The sequence below is a fragment of the Marmota flaviventris genome, chromosome 9 (assembly GCF_047511675.1).
Source record: "Marmota flaviventris isolate mMarFla1 chromosome 9, mMarFla1.hap1, whole genome shotgun sequence".
In the NCBI taxonomy this organism is placed as follows: Eukaryota; Metazoa; Chordata; class Mammalia; order Rodentia; family Sciuridae; genus Marmota; species Marmota flaviventris.
Window position 1 is genome coordinate 3,201,732 of NC_092506.1, and position 19,370 is coordinate 3,221,101.

The 19,370-nt window shown below is 58.4% G+C and overlaps 1 protein-coding gene across 1 annotated transcript in view; it reads left to right on the plus strand.

The window, feature by feature from the left end:
* LOC114099883 (actin, larval muscle-type-like) overlaps positions 1-19,370 on the plus strand; it is a 37,289-nt gene that overhangs the window by 2,924 nt on the left and 14,995 nt on the right. Inside the window, exons 2-8 of the mRNA XM_071616905.1 lie at positions 110-397; positions 1,977-2,070; positions 8,243-8,371; positions 10,241-10,310; positions 11,022-11,163; positions 15,135-15,263; positions 17,882-17,992. Of these exons, the coding sequence (XP_071473006.1) occupies positions 110-397; positions 1,977-2,070; positions 8,243-8,371; positions 10,241-10,310; positions 11,022-11,163; positions 15,135-15,263; positions 17,882-17,992 (963 nt within the window). The remainder of the gene's footprint in view (positions 1-109; positions 398-1,976; positions 2,071-8,242; positions 8,372-10,240; positions 10,311-11,021; positions 11,164-15,134; positions 15,264-17,881; positions 17,993-19,370) is intronic.

A 19,370-nucleotide genomic window follows, 5' to 3' on the forward strand; every position in this document is an offset into this window, starting at 1 on the left:
GCCTCTGGCCGGGCAGCATCCCTGGTCTGGATGGAAGACCTGGCCAGCGCACCTCCTCAGCCAAAGCCCGACCGGGAGCAGGGTGCTAGCTCCCTCCGCGTCTACGAAGGCTGAGAGGAGAGCGGCTGCAGAAGAGCCGGAAGCTGGCAGAAGCCCATCCATGAGCTCGAGGACAGAGGGGCTCCGGGACACGAAGGTGCAGGTGAAGCAGCGCCTGGTCCTGGAGAGGCCGCGCAGGGAGCTCCATCGAGATCCCCAGCCCGTCAGCAGTGGGCACGGAGCAGCGGTGTCCGGTGCAGGCAGCGTGGGCTTCTGTGGGACCCGGATGCACTTAGGACACCACAGCGAGAAGTCAGGGCAGGCTGTCCCCAGGGCACTGGTGCTGCTGCGCTTGGAGGTCAGCCGCTGCTCACTGCCCTCTGAGCGTCCAGGGCCCTTGGGAATTCTACTGCATTCCTGTCTGAGCTGTGAGCGCGACACAAAGCCTGAGGAGCAGCGTCTGTGTGCCACCTGTAACTGGAGATCCCACGTCCACTTGATGGAGATGGACGGTCCCACACTTCCATCATGAAGTGCTCCCGGCAGGCCTGGGACTGGGAGCAGTTTGACTTTCAAGTCAAACTATTAAGAAATACCTTTCTTATGGCTCCAGGGGCTGCAGAGAGGGAGTCCCCTGGAGGATCTGGGGCAAGTAGATCGCCAACCTTCTGGAAAGGAGCCACCAGTCTAGATGCCATTGAGAACACTTGTGCTCCGTGGGAGGAGGTCAGCCTCTCACCAGGAGCAGGAGTCGGGAAGAATTTGGTCCCAGTCCTCACGGATACTCGGATGCTTCTGGGCGTGAGTGGGGGGATAACTGAAGGTGTGGTGGAAATGGCAAGTCACGAAGGAGTGGGGCTGGCAGATGTGACAAGCTGCCAGCGGGACACGAGGCAGGGTGAGCTGCTGCTTAGCCCCAGCCGAGAAGGTGGCTTCCTGAGATGGGTGCACTCCTGCTGAGGGCGCTGGGGAGGAGTCACCAACACGGCAAACTTCACCGCCATCTTATCAAGAAATGGCAGCAGCCCCCCAGGTTTGGGCAGCCACCATCACTCCACAGCAACCAGCAGCTTCGAGACTCTGCATCAAAAAAGAGATCGCTCACTGCAGACTCTGACGGTCGTTAATAATTTTTAACAATAATGCATTTTAAATTAAGATTTGCATGTTGGTTTTTAGAAATAATGCTATTGTGTAAGGGTCCGGCCAACGTCGGAGGAAGAGACCACCAAGAGACGGCGGCTCATGCAACAGCAAAAGGGGTTTATTGAGAATCCAATCCAGCGCGCTGGGGCTCTGTGCTCACTCAAGAAGGGAGAGCAGCCCAGAGCCCCGAGAGGGGCTGAGCACTGCTTAAGTACACTTTTTGGGGAGGGCGGGGACTTTACATACATTACAGTCTCCTTTAACAAATCATCATACACCGCGGGAAAATCAAACAACAACTCCTAAACATGATTAGTTCATTCATTGGCGGGAACAGGTCCGGCGGGAGTGATAGGTGAGTTCTAAGGGGGGAGGTACATTCAAACTGATTGGTTTAGGCCCTGCGATGTCTACATGCAAGGCTACACAGGGTCCTAGGTTATTAAATAACCAGTTGGTCAGGGGAAATATTTACTGGGTGGTTCCAAGTATTGTCTTAACAGCTACAGGAATTTCAGGTTTTACGTGTAGCATAGGAACTTAACAATACCTGGTCCTTCACATTTTAACTCAGGCCTTGCAGCTTAGAAACTTTACAATGCCCGGTCTTTGACACTTTAACTTCAATTTCTTTTACCCTTACAATTGCACACTTAACGGAATACAGTGTGAACTTCACTTTTATATAAACTGGGAAACCAAAAAAATGCATGCAACTCTCTTTTCTTGGTATTTGCTTTATCACGGTGGTCTGCAGTCGTACCCACAGTGCCTCTGAGGTGTGCTTGTAGATCCACGTGATGGTACGTGGAGTACTATACGGCAGTGGAAACCCCACAGCCACAACTGTCAGCGTGCAGGAACTGCAGGGGCTGGATGAAGCCAGTAGGTCTCGGGAGACACACCCAGGGTGGTGTGCCACTCACAGAAAGCTCAGACCCAGGCATCGTCTGTAGGGATGTACCCAGGTATAAAGGGAGCGAGAGAATTACTGACACAAGCTTCAGTGCTGGCTGTCTTGGATGGCAGGAGATCCAGTGGGTGAAGCTTGCTGTCTTATGGTGGCCAACTTGAACTTGCATTTATCTTGCTATGCATCATAATACAAAATAAAATAAATGAGACCAAGCCCTGCCCTTGGTGCCCCAGCCCAGACCTGGCTGCCTCTGTTTCTTGCCACGAGGGCTCGTGCTACGGTCTTCTGGAGCTTTGTGGGGAGGAGACTGCTCATCCCGGCTCAGGTAGCCCCAACCTCACACTGAATTGGAGGCACAGGGCTGGCAGCTGTGGGGACAGGGGTGCTGGGTCCAGAGCACAGTGGCCTAAAGAGGACACCCCCCTGTGGTGCTCAGTCCCTTGAGGGACTGTTGGCCCAGGTGCCCCCTGGGCCCCACAGCTCCCAACACTCCCAGCTGTCGGAGATCCCTCCTGGGTGACACCCTGGGATCGGGATCAGCCCACACCCCTGCCCCACAGCCCAGGAGAGCCCCGCCTTTGAATCCTAGACACAGGGCTGTCCGGTTTCCCAAGACTGAGGGGTTTTCCCCGACATAGTTGAACATTAAAACTGGGAGGAACCAGGCAAACCTGAGCCAACTGGCCACTCCCCCGGGTGGCTGGTCCCCGGTGGGAGGGTTGGCTGGCCACGGCTGGCTTGTGCTGTCGGGTGCACCAGCCGGGACCTTGCTGCCCTTCCCGAAGGCCTCACTTTCCTGGAAAGGAGCAGGCGATGCCAAGTTTTGTCCTCCAGCTGCTGGACAGTCCTCCTGCCCCTCCTGGGGACAGCAGGGTTCTCCTGAGCAGCCCTGGCTGGGCGCTGATCTCGCCGAGGGCAGATCCAACTGGCAAAATAAGACCGGAAGGCCCCAAGGCTGGCAGCCAGACCAGAGAAATCAGCCATCACTCCATTACCGTCACGGGTGACCTCTGTCCTGGGACATCGTCACATGGATCTTGGCACAATTCCCTTAGGAAGAGCCAACAGTAGCCACAGCTGTTTCCCAGGAGGACTGACTTGCCCGTGGGCATCAGGGGTGTGTGGGCTCTGGGGGGCACGGGCAGCTCTCTGACGCCAGAGCGATCCAAGAACCGCCAGGTAAAGGTGTCAGAGCACAAAATCTCAGCCATCTGAAGGTCTCCAGGGCTTTGTCGCTCAGTTTCACAATCAGGCAGCACCGCCTCCATCAGACAGTGTTCTGTTGGGCTGAGAGGAGGTTGGCTTCACAGCCAGCGCTGAGAAAGGCAGAAACGAGCACAGAGTCAACTGTGTGCTTTAGTCACCAGCCCTGCAGGGACAGGAAGACTGAGCCAAACGACCCAGGACTGGAGAACATCAGGTGGCTTTTTGTAAAGATTGAAAGATTAAAGCGTGCAAGGATTAAAGCAGAGGGAACCTCATCGTGTCAGCTGCAAATGGCCATTTAGGACCCTTGGCTGTGACCTCTCCTGATTTCTAGGAAGGTTCGGTGACATCTTGGTTTCAGCTTGGAGAGAGACACTTCAGCGGAAGTGACTCACTTGGCCTTCAGCCTGGCCTGTGGAACCCAAATCACAGCCAAGGCCCAAATCTCTTATCACTTAACATGCACATTTGTGTAACTGACTTGTGCTTTGTTATAAAAGGGTGTCAAGACTGTCAAAGGTCTGCCCAGGCAGCAGGCGGGTATGGTACTTCTTTCCCAGTAAGCACCACAGTGAGGCACGTTCCTTTCCAACAAATGGACTAGGTGAGGTTCAGGACTGAGAACCAAGAGGTGAAAGAGGTCCAAAGACAGAAATGGTCACACATCTATCCACCACCTATCTAACCGTTGATCCTTCCATCTCTCAATCCATTCATTATCCATCCACCTGTCCATCTACCCATCCACCTGTCCATCTACCCATCCACCTGTCCATCTACCCATCCACTCACCCATCTACCCTGGCTCCTCCTCTTACAAATCAAGTCAGCCTGCTGACGTCTCCAATTTTAAGCCCCTTCAATACCCTCACCCTCTCCCTTTGGGAAATCTGAATTAACCAGAAGAGACAGGGAAGGGACAGGAGACAGAGCCAAACAACCCAGGGATGATCCTTGGTGTGGTAATCCTGATCACCCTGCGGGGATATACAGCAGGGCACAGCTTACAAAGCCCAGGGCTTCTCTGCAGCCTCAGGACTCCGCCAGGCCCTGGACCCCCGGGCACAGCAGTCCCAGTGGGAAGAGCGCCTCGTCCAGCAGCCGTGGTTGGAAGGTGGGCTGGAGGCGCCTGGTGGTGCGGGACATGACGGCGCCAGGAGGTGACCCCGACACGCTGGTGTGTCTGGCTTCTGTCTTCCTGTTGGTTTTGAAGAAATTATTTTGGGCAAAAGTGGATGGAAACAGTACTGGATCTTTCTTGGTGGTTTCCTTGGTGAGGAAACCATTTCAGGGACTTGGAAGATCTGGGTGTGACCGACTGGATGCGTGGATTATCCCACCTGGCCGTTGCAGCTCTTCCCTGACCCCAGTGGTTCTCAGCCACAGCTGTTTTGTGCCCCTGCTCCCACACAAATGCAGAGCTGTGTCCTCAGGAGGCAGCGCTCCTGGGGTGGGGGGGGAGGGGCCGGCCCTGGAGACAACCCTCAGGGCACAGAGGCAGGCCCAGGCAGTCACACTGAGGGAGCAGCCCTACTCTGCCACCCAGAGCAACCCGCCCACTGACTCCCTCTGGCCAGGGAGTGTCCGGCTCACTTCACATTCCTGAGAATGCAGTTCTATGAGAGGGAGCACAGCACACGGCGGGAATGTGACCTAGGAGCTGATATCCATCTGCCACCACCCGAATGTCCCCGTCATCCCCATGCTGAGCCATGATCCCACTGTGGTGATATCTACAGTGGTCCTGTGGATGATGCCTGAGAGGCTGGAGACCACCATCTTGCCCTGTTGTGCTCCTCCCCTCGTCCACCACGAGAGGACTCAGAGTTGTCCCCTTTTGGCCTTTTGGTCCCTTGTGCCATGTGAGGACTTCTAGATGGCAGGTCTATGAGGAAGGGGACTTCTCCAGACATGAGCCTGCTCCGGTCTGCACCTCTGATCCCAGCCTCCTCCTGCACCTGTGGGAGAGGACGCAGGAGAGGTGGGGAGGGGGCTTCCGGGGGAGCGGCAGGTGGAGCCCAGCTGGTCTGGACAGGCTCCGGCAGGGCTGCTCCAGCCAGCGGTTAGGAAATCCCGCAGCCCTCAGGAGCGCTGCTGGAGATCTGCCCAAGGGCACTGTGGGCAGGGCCCTCTCCACCGTGCAAGGCCTGGGAAACAGGCTACGGAGGGACGCTGTCCCACGCTGACTTACCCACGGATGCCTTGGGCTTTCCGTTCCCTGTAGAACAGTGGAGGAGCCACATGGTGCCAGGTTGGCTCACCAGGCTCAGCAGCTCTTCACCCAAACCCTGGCTGGCCCCAGGGGCAGCTCTGGGCATTAGTGCCAGGTGGAGGGGCAGCCCCCTCAGCTCACTGGGGATAGTTGTTTAGAAACTTATCGGGCGCGCAATAGCTTGTTGGGGATACTTTGTTTCCAAATCACAATTTGTTAAGTCACAGTAGCAATCCTTACCGTTTCCCCCAGCTGCCGTCTGAGTGCCACACTGGTTGGGACATTGTTCACATTTTATAGATGTTAAAACTGAGACGTGTCAGTGCTGAGTAACCTCCTGGGGACCTTGCCCCTCTCTGCCTGGCGGAGGACCTGTGCCCTTTGCTGCTGCCTGCACCCCATCTCAGTCTAGCACGTTTTTTTAATTAAATACATTCTGTAGCTACCAGAGGATACGAGCTCATCTCTGGGCTCAGCAATCCCACACTGCAGAAATACGGGTCAAGCTGGAGTCATCTTGTTACCGCTGTTGACCGGTGACGAGTTCTTGCTTCCCCAATGTTGAAGAATAACACCAAAGAAGCACGCCGAGGCAAGGTCAGAGTAGAAATTAGAAGTTTATTAAAGGACAGCAGAAAAGACTTCTCCTGGAGGAAGAAGGGGACCCAAGAGGTGGAATCCGTGGAAGGGATGTTGTCTCCCCTTTTTATAGTTTCTTTCAGTGATGGAATGTAGGTGGGAAGGCCCGAGGGGTGGGACACAGGTGGGCCAAAGAAGTAATCTGGTCAGGAAGGACTTCTGAGTCAGCACCTTTTTGCTGGGGGCTGTCCATTAACACTTCTTTGGGATGGACTTTGGCCTAGGGCCTTTTCGGGACTTCATTAACATTCCATGAGTTGTCCTGCGTTTTCCCTGAGTCATTCTCCGCATGGCCTCCATTTCATATTTCACTCGATACTAGACCCGATTTACCTAACTACACTGACTACCTAATTTTAAATCTGGCTTCAATCTCTAGTGACCGCCAACACCAATCTGCAAACCCCGAGGCGCTGAGAGCAGCTCAGAGATGTGGCCACTGAGCCCGGGCTGCCGGCTCTGGCCCCCCACGCTGCCTCCACGGTGCCCGCCTCACCGGGGGAGCTTCTGTTACCCACAAACCCCCGAACCACAGCCAGTGTGTGATGGAGGGATCCTTAAGACAAAGTACATTGGAAGAGAAGGAACGTGTGTGCGAGAGCGGCTCTGTCAGGACCGCTGCAGGACCGCCAGCCCAAGTTCAGAGGAGGTGGCCTTCGCGGGAGAAAAGGACCAGGCGTTTCCTTTTGATTATTCAAATGATTATTCACATAATGGTGAGTGACAGTGAAGGCCTAAGGCAGCACGTGGAGATTGAGTGACATTAATTAATCCAGATGAACAGGATTAGGGCCCACCCCCATCCACCACGACCTCATTTTAACCTGATGACATCGGCAGGGACCCTATTTCTGAATGAGCTCACTGTGTTGGTCAGCTCTTCATTGCTGTGACCAAGACACCCCGAGAGGAGCAACTTAGAAGGGGAAAGCTTATTTGGGGCTCACAGTTTCAGAGGTTCAGTCCATGGACAGCTGACACCATGGCTCTGGGCCTGAGGGGAGGCAGAGCGTCATGGCGGAAGGTCGTGGCGGAAGGGCATGGTGGAATGGAGTGGCTCAGGACATGGCCGCTGGGAAGCAGAGCAAGTAAGGCACCTGGGACAAGAGCCGATAAAAATTAATCAAAAAACAAATTATTAATTCACAAGTGGGATTATTCCGCTGATTAGATTATGGCGCTCATAATCCGATCGTTCTCCTCTGATGGTTGCTGCATTGTCTCCTGGTCTTTGGGGAGCTGAGGACTCGCCTTCGCAGACCAGGGCAAGGGTCTCCACGGTCTTTCTGGGGGACACTCTCACCGCAACACCCCATACTGGTCCAGCCCCCAGCAGGGTTTCCGTCCCAGGCAGCTCCTCCTGACAAGCTGGGTGGAGGGGTAGGTGCCAACACCCGTGGATGGGCCACTCGATGTGACCACAGATGGTCCTACGGAAAGAAGGGAAAAGGTGGCCCGCCAGGCTGAGGCACATCCTCAGGAAGTGGGGAGACCGCAGCAGGTGGGATGGTAGGAAGGCGACGGTTTTGCTGATCTCCGCAGACGTGCTGGTGAGAGGAGGAGGCTTGAGCAGACCCACCCAGGGTGCAGCCAGCGTGCCCTGCGCTCATCCTCTGCCTGGCCCGAGGCCACTCCAGGTGGTACGGCAGACCTGGCACCGTGAAGCTGCCAGCCAGGGCTCCGTCTGGTGGCTATGGGTCCAGCTGCTTTAGTACTGTGGTCGAAGATGTGTGCCAGAGCACACGGGCCAGGAGAGGGTGGCGATGGGGAGGGCTTGTATGGTCAACGGAGGTCAACGGCTGACAGTCACCCCAGCGCAGCCCACGAGGTCACCGGCCACCACTCTCCATCCCAGCAGCTGCTTCAGACAGAAGCTGTGACCTAGAGGAACCTGGCGTCCAGGGGCCCCACCTCTCTCCCCCTTCCCCTGTCCACCTCCAGTCCTCTCTGGCACTCACTGCGTGCCCAGCACAGTACCTGAAGTTCTGGGTGACTCAGTCTTTCCTTCCGTTTGTTGGTCAGTCCTGGGGTCAGTGGTTCCCCTTCTGAGAGCTGACCTTGTCTTCAGTTTTCTGTTCCCGTAGATCCTTACTTCTGTGTTGATGCTGAGCGTCCAGGTCTACAGGCTCAGTACGGTCGGATGCGCCACCCTGGGCTGGCAGCTCTGCCTGGCTCTACAGCCGTGGGCGAGCTCAGGGACCCAGCCCACCTGAGTTAGGTCCCCTGCTCTGAGCTGGCTTTTGTCCCACTCGAGAGAGGTGAGCATGGTCAGCTGGGGAGGGCAGTGCAGTTACAGCCCCATTTCCTCCTCCTGCTCACGAGGTGGAAGGAAAAGGAAGCCAGCCTGAGATGGTTTCAGACAACCAAAGGGGAGAGCCACCCTGTCCGGGAGCTGGTGCCCTGGATGCCAGGGCTAGGTACCAAACCGAGAGGACGGCAGCAGACCAGCCCCAGAACCATTTTATTTCCAGACCCGACTGCACCAGGCTTGGTGGAAGTGTGTGCTCGAGGGTTCCTGCCCCAGGTCTGCTGCCCAGTGGTTCCCTGGGGCAGGCCCTGCACATTGAGATGATCCTTCCTAGTCATCCAGCAGCCTCCGCTTCCGTGGGTTGCATATGTGGATTCAATAAAACTTGGAATAGCAAATATATTTTTTAATTGTATCTGTTTTGAACATGTTCAGATTTTTTCTGGTCAGTTCCCTAAATCATATAGTAGAATGACCATCCAACCGTACAGCGTTGCACTGGGCTTTGTAAGTAATCCAGAGTTGACTTAATGCAGAGGGAGGCTGTGGGCACGTCATACGCAGACACTGTGCCATGTTACACCAGGGACCTGTGCACTGCGGGCTTTGGTATCTGTGGGCATCCTGGAACCAGGCCACCTGGACCCCAGGGAAGACTGAAACTGTGGCAGCACTTGCTGTGCGGGGCCCTCCTGGCTGAGGAACAGGGCAGGGAAGTCACATAAGCCTCCCCTGCTGCAAACCCCCCCAAATCTCAGGCCTCACTGCAGCAGGCCCAGGCCCTCCCTCCCCTGGGACCCCCCCGCAGGTTCCTGCTGTGCAGGGGGCCGGCGTGTGCAGATAGATGATGAGATCTCAGGGGGAGCGAGCCTAGACATGGCCGTGGCAAGGGATCAAGGCTTCTGAAAGCAATTTGGCAGATGTCCAGGGACCCTTTAAAAACTCTTGGTCTTCCAACTAGTCATTCCAAGGAGGTGCATGTTGAGGGGACGGTCCATCACGCAGATGGAGCCTGGCGGGCAAGGACATTCACAAGGTACTTAAAATGACCAGAACATTTGGACCAGGGGCTGGGGTGCAGTGGTTAGCACTTGACTGGCATGCACGAGGCCCTGGGCTCCTTCCCAGCACCGTAAAACATAAAATAAAACTGGGCCCAAACACCCCACTGTGGATCACGGCCAGACACAGTGGACAGACGAGGCAGGGCACTGGGCAGCAGACCCAGTTGTGGGATGGCACTGCATGTGCGGGGGGGGGGGGGATCCTAGGAGTGTCACCTGACAACATCATCAGAGCTTAGAGCATGTAAGGTCTCACAGTGACCGACCACTTCATGACGTGTGACATGTTCCCAGGATATACCTTCCTGTCAAATGACATGTGGCTGGACTTAAAATGTTTCCATAGCACACTTAACAGCATCGGGATGTCAGAGGGTTTAATGACAACATGATGTGAAAGTCCACATGTATCCTATGATGCCCGTGTGGCCATCCCTCTGTATCCACAGAGGGTTGGTTCCAGGCCCTTCAGATGCCCAAGTCCAGCAATGCTCAAGGCCCTTCAGAACAGGACGTGACCTCAGCAGGGAACCTGCCCCACCCTGCTGTATGCACCGTCCTTAGACGACTTGGAGCACTGAATGCATCTAAATACCCGGTGAATGGTTGTTGTTCTGTATTACTTAAGAAAAATTACGAAAAAGTCTGCACATGCTCAGAGCAGGTGCAAAGTTTTCCAGTTATTTTCAACACGGTGTTGGTTGAACCTGGGAGGTGGGGGTGGGCTGGAGCCACAGGCCAAGGCCAACTGGATGCCCTGGTGTCCCCAGAATCGGACTGCGGGCAGCTGCCCACAGAGGTGCTAGGTGACCATTCGCCGTCACACGTGGGAACTGGAAGGTGACAGAGCGGTTGTTGATTAGCCGGGACCGGGCAGGGCTCTCTTCCCTCACGGTTCAGTTTTCTACCATAAGCACGTAAACCCTCCAATAAGAACCAAAGTCTCTTTTAAGTGAAAAGAACATTTGTCATGGTCAGGACTTAACGAAAGTGCAACATCCCAGAGAGGACCTGGGCTCGCTCACTCCTGAGGGCAATCGATTCTTTAAAACTTCATCCAGGGCCGGGCTGGGGCCCCGTGGCAGGGCGCTCACCTCACCCATGGGAGGCACTGGGTTCAATCCTCAGCACCACATAAAAATGAATAAAGATATTGTGTCCATCTTAAAAAAAAACTTTAAAAAACCCCAAACTTCCTCCATAAAAATAGATTGAACATGGACTTTCCACAATGTCACTGGGCCAGTGGGGGCGAGTCTGTGGGGGTGACTCCCTCCTCCACCTCTTCTCGCGGAGTCCACACTTGTGAACATCCAGGGAAAGTTCTCTAGACGCAAAGCAGAGGAGAGAGGCTCCCACAGGGCCCGGGAGCCAGGAAAGCCCCCGGAGGAGGAGGCCTCTGAGCCTCCTGGGGGTGCAGGTCACCGGGCACTGCCTCTTGCTGGGCTCCTTGAGCCCTGGTTGCTCAGAGCTGCATCCCACCTGGCACAGCACCTGCCCCAAGGACAGCGCCTTGCACATGGTGTCACTAACGTGTGGTCTCCCCTGCAGGCACAGCCAGGTCCCACACCGCCCAGAGAGCCAAGTGCCAGTTATCTGTGACTACGGCTCAGGCTTCAGCAAGCTGGGCTTCGCAGGATGCGAGGCACCCTACGCCGTCTTCCCAACCGTCCCGGGCAAACTCCGGCATGACGTGAGTGGCAAGGGCAAAGGGCATCCCCCCTGGGGTTACATAACCCATAGGCGCTGCTGGCCCATGCAGCCATCCCCTCTCCCACCGGCTGGCCAAAGAAGTCCTCGGGGCAGGTGGGCATGTGTCGGAATCCTGGGCTCTTGGCTGGTAACGCGAGGCTGGCTGGGCCCCCCGAGTTTCTGCTCCTTCTCATGCCCATGCTCTGGTTGTGCTCTGTAACGGACTACCTGGGGCTGGTCGTTTATGTTAAAAAAACAAACATTTCTTCCAGTCCTGGAGACTGCGAAGTCCATGGCTGGGGGCCCTCATCTGGTGAGGGAATTCTTTTTTTTTTGTACCAGGGATTGAACTCTGGGGCACTCGACCACTGAGTCACATCCCCAGTCTCCCCACCCGCCTTTTCTTGGTATTTTATTTAGAGACAGAGACTGAGTTGCTTAGCACCTTGATAAGTTGCTGAGGTTGGATTCGAACTTGCGATCCTCCTGCCTCAGCCTCCCAAGCCACTGGGATTACACCTGGCTGGAGGGGGCCTTCTTGCTGACCACCCCATGGTGGAAGGTGGAAGAGGCAGGGGCATGAGAGGGGGAGGGAGAGGGAGAGGAAGGGAGGAAGGTAGAGGGCTCTGTCCTGTTTCTTCCAGGACATTAGCCCCGGGGTCACCTCACTCCCAACACTGCTGCATGGGCTCAGGTTTCCAACACAGGAGCCCTGGGGGCACTTGCAGGCCCAGCAGTGGGCACAGAGGGCCGCTGTGGGGAGGCCCGGCTGCCCACCCACTGACCCTGGCTTTTCCCACTTTGGGGACTGGTGGGGGTGCCAAGGAGCAGCCCACTTAGACAGGAGCCCCGGAGTGCTGATGGGAACTGACACCCAGCCTCCGCACAGGCAGCAACGGGCATCTGCCTCCCCAAGGGCACGTGTCAATGCCAGAAAGTGACCCGCGTTGCCATGGCTCCCCGTAGTTCAGCAGATTTCAGATTTTATTATCGTGTTGACACACATGTCACGTCTCCCATCTTGACCGTGGTTAGGTGCACAGCTCAGGGCTCGGGGCCCACACGCCTGCCGGGCAGCCATCATTACCTCCAGGGCTTCCTCTCCTCCCAGGCTGGAGCTGCATCCACCAAGGCTCACCCCCCTCCCCACTGCCCCCTGAGACCCTCACCATCCTTACATGGTGGAGCCACGGTGCCTGTCCCTTGGCGACTGGCTTAGCTCACTGAGCAGGTGCGTCAGGGCCCGTTCACAGGGCGCCGGTGGCAGGACTTGACTCCCATGCTGAGCACCTTCCCACCCTGGGCCTCGTGCGCTCAGCCGCTCCCCCTCCCCTGCCTGGGCACTGCTTCTGCATCTCGGCTGCGGGGAAAGATGTCGCGCGCGGAGGCCTCTTACGACCGGCCTTCGATTCCCTGGGGTCTCCATCCAGAGACATGCTGGGCCACGTGTTTTTCTTTGTCTAAGAAATTCAGATTTTCGTGTCCTTTCTAAGCACTAACTCACTTTTCCACAAGGCCTGGGCACACTGACGCGGGTCTGTGGGCTGGGTGCCAGCTTCTGCTCTGAGCCTCGCCTTGGGCACAGTGGGCTCGGGCACCCCACCAGTCAGACCCTTTACCCTGCGCAGGATGTCCCTGGCCCATGCCGCCCGGCACAGCCCCGAGGGCCTCCACGTTCCCCCAGTGACCGTGACTTGATGAGTTAAAGGGAGGGACTGTGAGGCCGCTGGGCAGAGAGCAGCCCCAGCCCCAGGAAGTGACTCCACATGTCCGTGCAGTGGGTGAGGCGGAGGGGGTCCTGTGGACTATCCTGAAGGTGGCAGCTCCTCCTTGTCCTGCACGGTGGAGACTTCATGTCCCTGGACCACGAAGACACACCCTGGCCCCAGCTGGCTAGGCAGTTGTCCCCAAGACCCCAGCGGAGGCCTGAAGCCCTGGAGAGAGCGGAGCCCAGCGTGGGCTGCCCTACACACCCCTCTTCTCAGCACAGGACTGACAGGAGGGGGCAAGGTAGGAGGGGGCACTGAGGCCTGCAGCCGCCATTCTGTGGGTGTGGTCTCTCCAGGGTCCAGACACATGTCCGGACTGTGGACGCAGGTGACTAGAAAGTGCTGCCCAGAAAAGGGGTGGGCGGGCCACCGAGACAGCACCACAGGGTGGTGTTGGTGCAGAGCCCAGGGTCACCGCACAGGGACCCGAGTGGTGTTGGTGCAGAGCCCAGGGTCACAGTGAGAGCTAGAACTTCCACAAACAGTCAGTGACAGAGCAGTGGGCCGTGGCGCCTTGCGGGCTGCGCTCGCCTGAACTGAGTTCCGTCTTCCAGGAGCCCCGTTGCCGGCCAGCCTGCCCCTTGGCCTGCCCTGCGCCTGGGTGCAGGAGCGGCTCTGGCTGCAGAAGAGGCTGCATCCCCTGCAGGCCTCAGCGCCCGGCCCCTCCCCACACTTAGGCGCTGCCGGTCCTTGGCTTCTCCAGGTGCGGAGGTGGAGGCTGGGGTGACACTGGACTCTACCCAGAGCTCCCGCTGGCCGCAGCCAAGAGGGCAGCCTGTGGAGAGACTGGTCGGGCTCGAGTGGCAGGATGAGGGCTTCGCTCGGTCGATTCCAGACAGCGCAGCCCTGACCCGCAGGCTGCCCAGCCTCGGGACCTAGGCCAAGCCTGTCCATCTGGCTGCGGAACTCCAGAGCAGGACGAGGCTCTGTCCGCACCCTCAGAGCCACACACATGTAGACGGGGGTCCGCTGAACGGTGCCAGAGGAGGCGGCAGCACCGTCACCCTCGGTGTCTGTGGGTCCTTTCAGTCTGAAACGCACCCTGGTGGCTGGCCTCATGGGACTGGCTGCCCCAGCTGCGCTGTGGCGCGGTACAAGGAGCAGAGGTCGGCCATGTCCCCCTTGACAGCAGTGAGGGCTGGGAGGTGAGCAGGGTGTCGGGGGGTCTCAGCTAGGGGTCCCGACCCGGGTCCAGATCCTGCCGTGGGAAAGACATGATGGCGCAGGACACAAAGGTCGGTGCAGTGGGCTGAGGTGGCCTTGAGCTCAGGCCTTGCTTCGAAGTCCCTGCTCCGTTGTGGCAGGCACCACTCCACACCCAGCCTGCAGCACTCGCTGGCCTTGCCGGCCACCTCTGCACGCTGGTCCCCGGGGCCACGCCTCCTACAGGCTGCTCCTGGCAAAGACCCTGGACTCCTGGGGAGCACATTGGCTCAAGAGCGTCCCCGGCTGGCCCAGCCGTCCAGGACACCCTCTTGCCCTGCAGCCCTCTGTGTCAGGGGCTCAGCCACCGGGGTGGGCTGCGTGGCTCTGCAGCCTGCCCCTGGCCCCGCCCATTGCCACCCACACAGGCACAAGCCCTGCTACAAGCCCCCGGCCCCTCCCCATCCGAGTGACAGAGTGGGAGTCAAATCTGCTTTGAAGGTAGATGTTCGCCTTCCTAGAAATGAGGAAAACCACATGGTCACCTTCCAAAGCCAGCACACAGGACGTGTCCCTCTCTCCCCCAAGGGCCCCTCTCTACCCTGGTCTGGGTCTCCTCTTCTCAAGGTGAGACCGTGTCCTGGCAACGATCCCCAGGGCACTTTGTCTCGCAGACAACTGGCCCGAACCTCTCGGTGCCGGTGGGGTTGGAGAGGGATGCCCACGCTGTGACTCGAGCCACTTTTAACAGCCCCTGCGCTGCTCAGCATGGGCCGAAACGAAAGCCAAGGGCAGGGACCCCACCCCTCCTGAGGCTGGATCTAGCTCGCTGTGGGTTTTTTGGGGGGTGGGGTACCGGGAATTGAACTCAGGGGCACTCAACCACTGAGCCACATCCCCAGCCCTTATCTGTATGTTCTTTAGACAGGGTCTCACTGAGTTGCTTAGCACCTCACTGTTGCTGAGGCTAGCCTTGAACTCGATCCTCCTGCCCCTCCTCCGGAGCTGCTGGGATTACAGGGTGCACCCCGGCACCTGTCTACCTTGCTGTGTTTTTCAGACCATGTTGGTGGGAATGGAGGAAGAAGACTGGTTCATCGGAGATGAGGTCCAGAACAAGCGAGGGATCCTCAACTTGCAATACCCCATCTCCCGGGGAGCCATCACCAACTGGGGCAATATGGAGAAGGTGGGCTGCAGGTCCAGGTGGGGGCCCTTGTCACCTACCCTGCTGGGCATGAGGAAGGCTCTGTCACGTCTCGGCTCTCAGTCCTTCTGGACATTGTGTCATGGTCCCAACCACTAGGCCCCAGAGTCGGGAGACCCAAGTTTGAGTCCTGTCTCCTCTGCTCATGGTCAATGTCACTCTGGACATGTGGCATGGCCTCTCTGGCCCTCTACAGTGTTGGGTATCATTGCTCTTACCACAACACTGCCGTGAGGCTTCAGGAGTGACGGGGGAGGAGCCCTCGGTCTGAGAGGGTCAGAAGTCATGATCACTGTGAAGTTGAGTCCTGCTCTTCGTATCTGAGGTTCTGGCCTGGGCCTGCATGTGGGTTTGGGCAGGTTGCAACTGCCTTGCAAGGTGTCCTGTTGTGGCACGAGTGTCCCAGGGCTGCTGTAACAGCTATTACTGTGGCTTAAACCACAATTCTGAAGGCCGGAAGTCCAGGTCATGCTCGCAGAGCTGTCCAGGCCCCTCCCGGGGCTGGTGGTGTGCCGTCCATCCACGGCTCCTTGGCCTATAGCGACATCACTGAGCTCTGTCTTCACCGGCCCATGGCCTTCTCCTAGTGTGTGTCTCTGTCCAGACTGCCCCTGTCTAAGGGCCGCTGGCACTTTGTCTCCACCCATGATGTCCACAGCAGCTCTGTTCCACGCAGCGGGCTCTGAAAGGCTGGGACTTCAGCATGTGAGCTCAGGGGACATGATTCAACCCAGAATGGTCACCTAACACCTGGCTCGGCCCAAGCCTGAGGCGTCCAGCACAGTGGCAGTGCCTGCCTCTCACCTTTGCATGGGCCTGGGATTCGGGCCTGGCTCAGGGTCTTGGGAGGCTGCAGCAGATGTGGCTGGGAACCCGTCATCGGACAGCTTGGCCGGGCGGGAGGTCCCTGGCAAGGGGTGCTCTCCTGAGGCTGGCGGGGGCTCCTCCTCGTGGGCGTCTGCCTGAGGCTGCCCACGTGCTCAGAACAGGTGCCTGGCCTCCTCCAGAGGCCGGCGGAGGCACAAGGCCCCAGTGGCCCTTGGAGGTCACACTGTCATTTCTGCCTAGTCTGTTGGTCCCACACGCTCTCCTGAGTCCAGGCAGGAAAGGCCACCTAGGCCTGGTTCCAGGAGGTGGATCCACTGTACCCAGCCCTGGCCCTGGCCAGTGGCGCCACATGACACCTGCCTGTGACCTCATGGGTGCCTCCGAGTCCTGGTTTCTGCACACACCCCACCCACACAGCTCGTCCCTCACTCTCCACACAGCACCCAGTGGGCGCTCCCTCAGCCAGGGCAGACAGGAACTTCACCCACAAAAATTAATAGCGTCTGTTGAGCACCTGCTGTATGCCAGGTACCCAGGTACCTCGCTGGGTATCATGGCCAGGTTGTGCACTCCAAAGTCCCTCAGGATGTGACTGGGTTTGGGTGGCCTTCGAGGTGGAGATTAAGTTAAAATGAGGTCATTGGGGGAGGTCTCGATTCACGGTCCTGTGAGAAGAGGAGAGAAAAGAGACACACAGAGGACACCGGGAAGCCACCAGCCGAGGCCTCAGGAGGAGCCAGCTTGTGACACTGGGACCCCAGACGCAGCCCCCAGGACGTGGGACCCTGGCTGCCTGAAGGCCCGGCTGTGGCGCTCTGCAGGGCTGCCTGGGGAGGGGCACACCAGTTCCTTAACGTGGGCGTGGGTCCTCACGGCCTGCTCAGAGGGCAGGACCATCTCCATTCTAAAGATGAGGTCAGGTTCACTGGCACCTTGCTCTGCCGATGCCCCATCCATACCGGGGCCGCGGCCAGGGCTCTCGCTGTGCACACCCAGCCCATCGGTGTCTGGGGCTCGCCCTGCAGTGTTGGTGCAGCTGCTCTGGAAAGCACCCGCCGCCCCGCTCTGCCCCAGTCCCCAGCTCCGGGCTGGTTGTTGAGTGCCTGGTCCAAAGTCACCCTCGTCTTCCCGCTGCCTCCGCAGGTCAGGGCCCCCCTGAGTCAGAGGCCTCCTGTGACCCCCAAACCACAGCAACCAGTCGGCGTCCGTGGGTGGGTCCAGGATCCAGGCCCCCTCCTCGACCCGGGTGCAGGGTTGCAGCAGTGCAGGGCGACCTGCGCATCGTCCCCACACTCTGACCACGCCAGGGGCTCCCAGGGCCGAAGACGGCGCCGATGCCTGGGAGCCCTCCTCTACTCCGTAGTTTGGGAATAACTACCAGAAAAAGTCCACATGTTCAGGGCAGATGCAGGTATTTTTGGAGTGTTTTCCATCCTTGGTTGGCTGAGTCTTTGGATGAGGAATCCACAGATGTGCAGGCTGACTGCATTGCTTTGTGAGCTAGAGAGAAGGGGGGTGGGAGACTGTTAGATAGATGGCAGGTGATCGATAGGTGGTAGGTGATAGGTGGTAGGTGATGAGAGACAGGTGTAGGTGATTGGTAGGTGATGGGTGATTGATAGGTGGTAGGTGATAAGTGGCAGGTGATTGATAGGTGCTAGGTGATTGCTAGATGACAGATGGTAGAAGATGGACGGACGGACAGCACCCTGCCTGGAGGGGCAGCCGGCTCTGCCTTGGGCAGCGCAGCTCACCTGCCGCTCTCCCCCCAGATCTGGCATCACTCTTTCTACCACGTGCTCAGCATCGCCCCCGAGGAGCACCCTCTCATGGTGACAGAACCTCCCTTAAGCAAAACAGCCACCAAAGAGAAAGTGACCCAGGTAACAGGGCCAGCGCGGCAGGGGGTCAGCCTCCGGCCTCCTCCTGAGCTGGGGCAGCCTCAGGGCCTCGTCCTCTCTGGGTGCATCAGGAACAGGCACTGGGCGGAGTTGGCCCCGTTGACGGTGGCAACAGGAGTGGCGGCTACATTGGGGGCTTGCCAAGTGGTCAGGCTCTGGGCTGGGCACACCACAGCAGCGGCTTCACACCCATCCAGCCCGTGGGCAGGCGATTAGAAGCCCCTGTGTCCAGACGGACACGCTGGAGCAGTGGGAGCTCAAGTGATTTGCCTCAGGTCACAAGCCAGTGGCTGGTGGACCCAGAGGGTGTGACCCCAAGCTCCACCCCAACCACTGCTCTGTGGTTCGTCCTCCTTGGAGGTCTGGTTCTGCTTTGAAAGCTGCTGGGCTCTCCTGTGAGGGTACCCCTGTCCTGCCTGTGCAGAGGGGTCAGTGGTGTGTGCTGGTGGGGTCCCTGGGTAGCTGGATGGCGGAGCCGACAAGCCCTGGTGCAGATCACTGCCCTCAGGACTGCACCGGGGCAGGGGGGCGGGGGGGGGGGGCAGGGCTGCAGGGTGCCCCAGGCTGCCTGAGTCCTCAGCTCATCCCTGGGCTCCTCCTAATGAGGACATCCATGGGCTAATTAAGCAAGCAGCAGGGCTCTTCCATCTGTCCAGCCATCCTGAAGCCCAGCGGTGTCTCTCCATTGAGCAGCGACCTGCAGGACAGGCCCAGGGCCGAGGCGCCACCTGCACAGGCCCAGAAACAGCAGCTGCATCCTTCACAGCCTGGGTGCGAGCTGCCGCCTCATCTATAGTAAGCCTCACGTGGGCCACTGACCCCTCCTCTGCGGGGACATTTAGATCATGGAAGTGGGGCAGTGCTGGCTTTCCGGGACCAGCACAGGACGTACCCGTCTGGAGAATGACCAGTGTCCATGAGGCCCTTGGCACACTGGGGGAGGTCGGAGAGGGGCAGGACCCCCTCGCCCCAGGGAGCAGGCCATCTGCCCAGCTGCAGAAGCTCCAGCAGGGGCAACAGGCCCACCTGGCTGCGGAGGCCAAGATCCCAAGACCAGCCTCGCAAGCTGGAGACCCCGAGGCAGATGGTGTGGCTCCCGCCTGGAGGCCGAGGCTGAGGACCCCGCTGGAGCCTTAAGGCAGGGAAGAGCTGTGTCCCAGCTCCCGGGCAGGCGCGGCGGCCTCTCCTGTCAAGCCTCTGTGCTCTCAGACTTGTGCTCTCGGGGGCCATCTGGGGCACCCTGGGGCACCCCCGTAGGAAGGTCTGACCGCCGTCAGGTTGACACCAAAGTTGGCCACTGCAGCAGCCGAGCAGGTGGCTCCAGCCGCCTCCCCTCGGCCCACCTCTGGTTGAGTCTAGC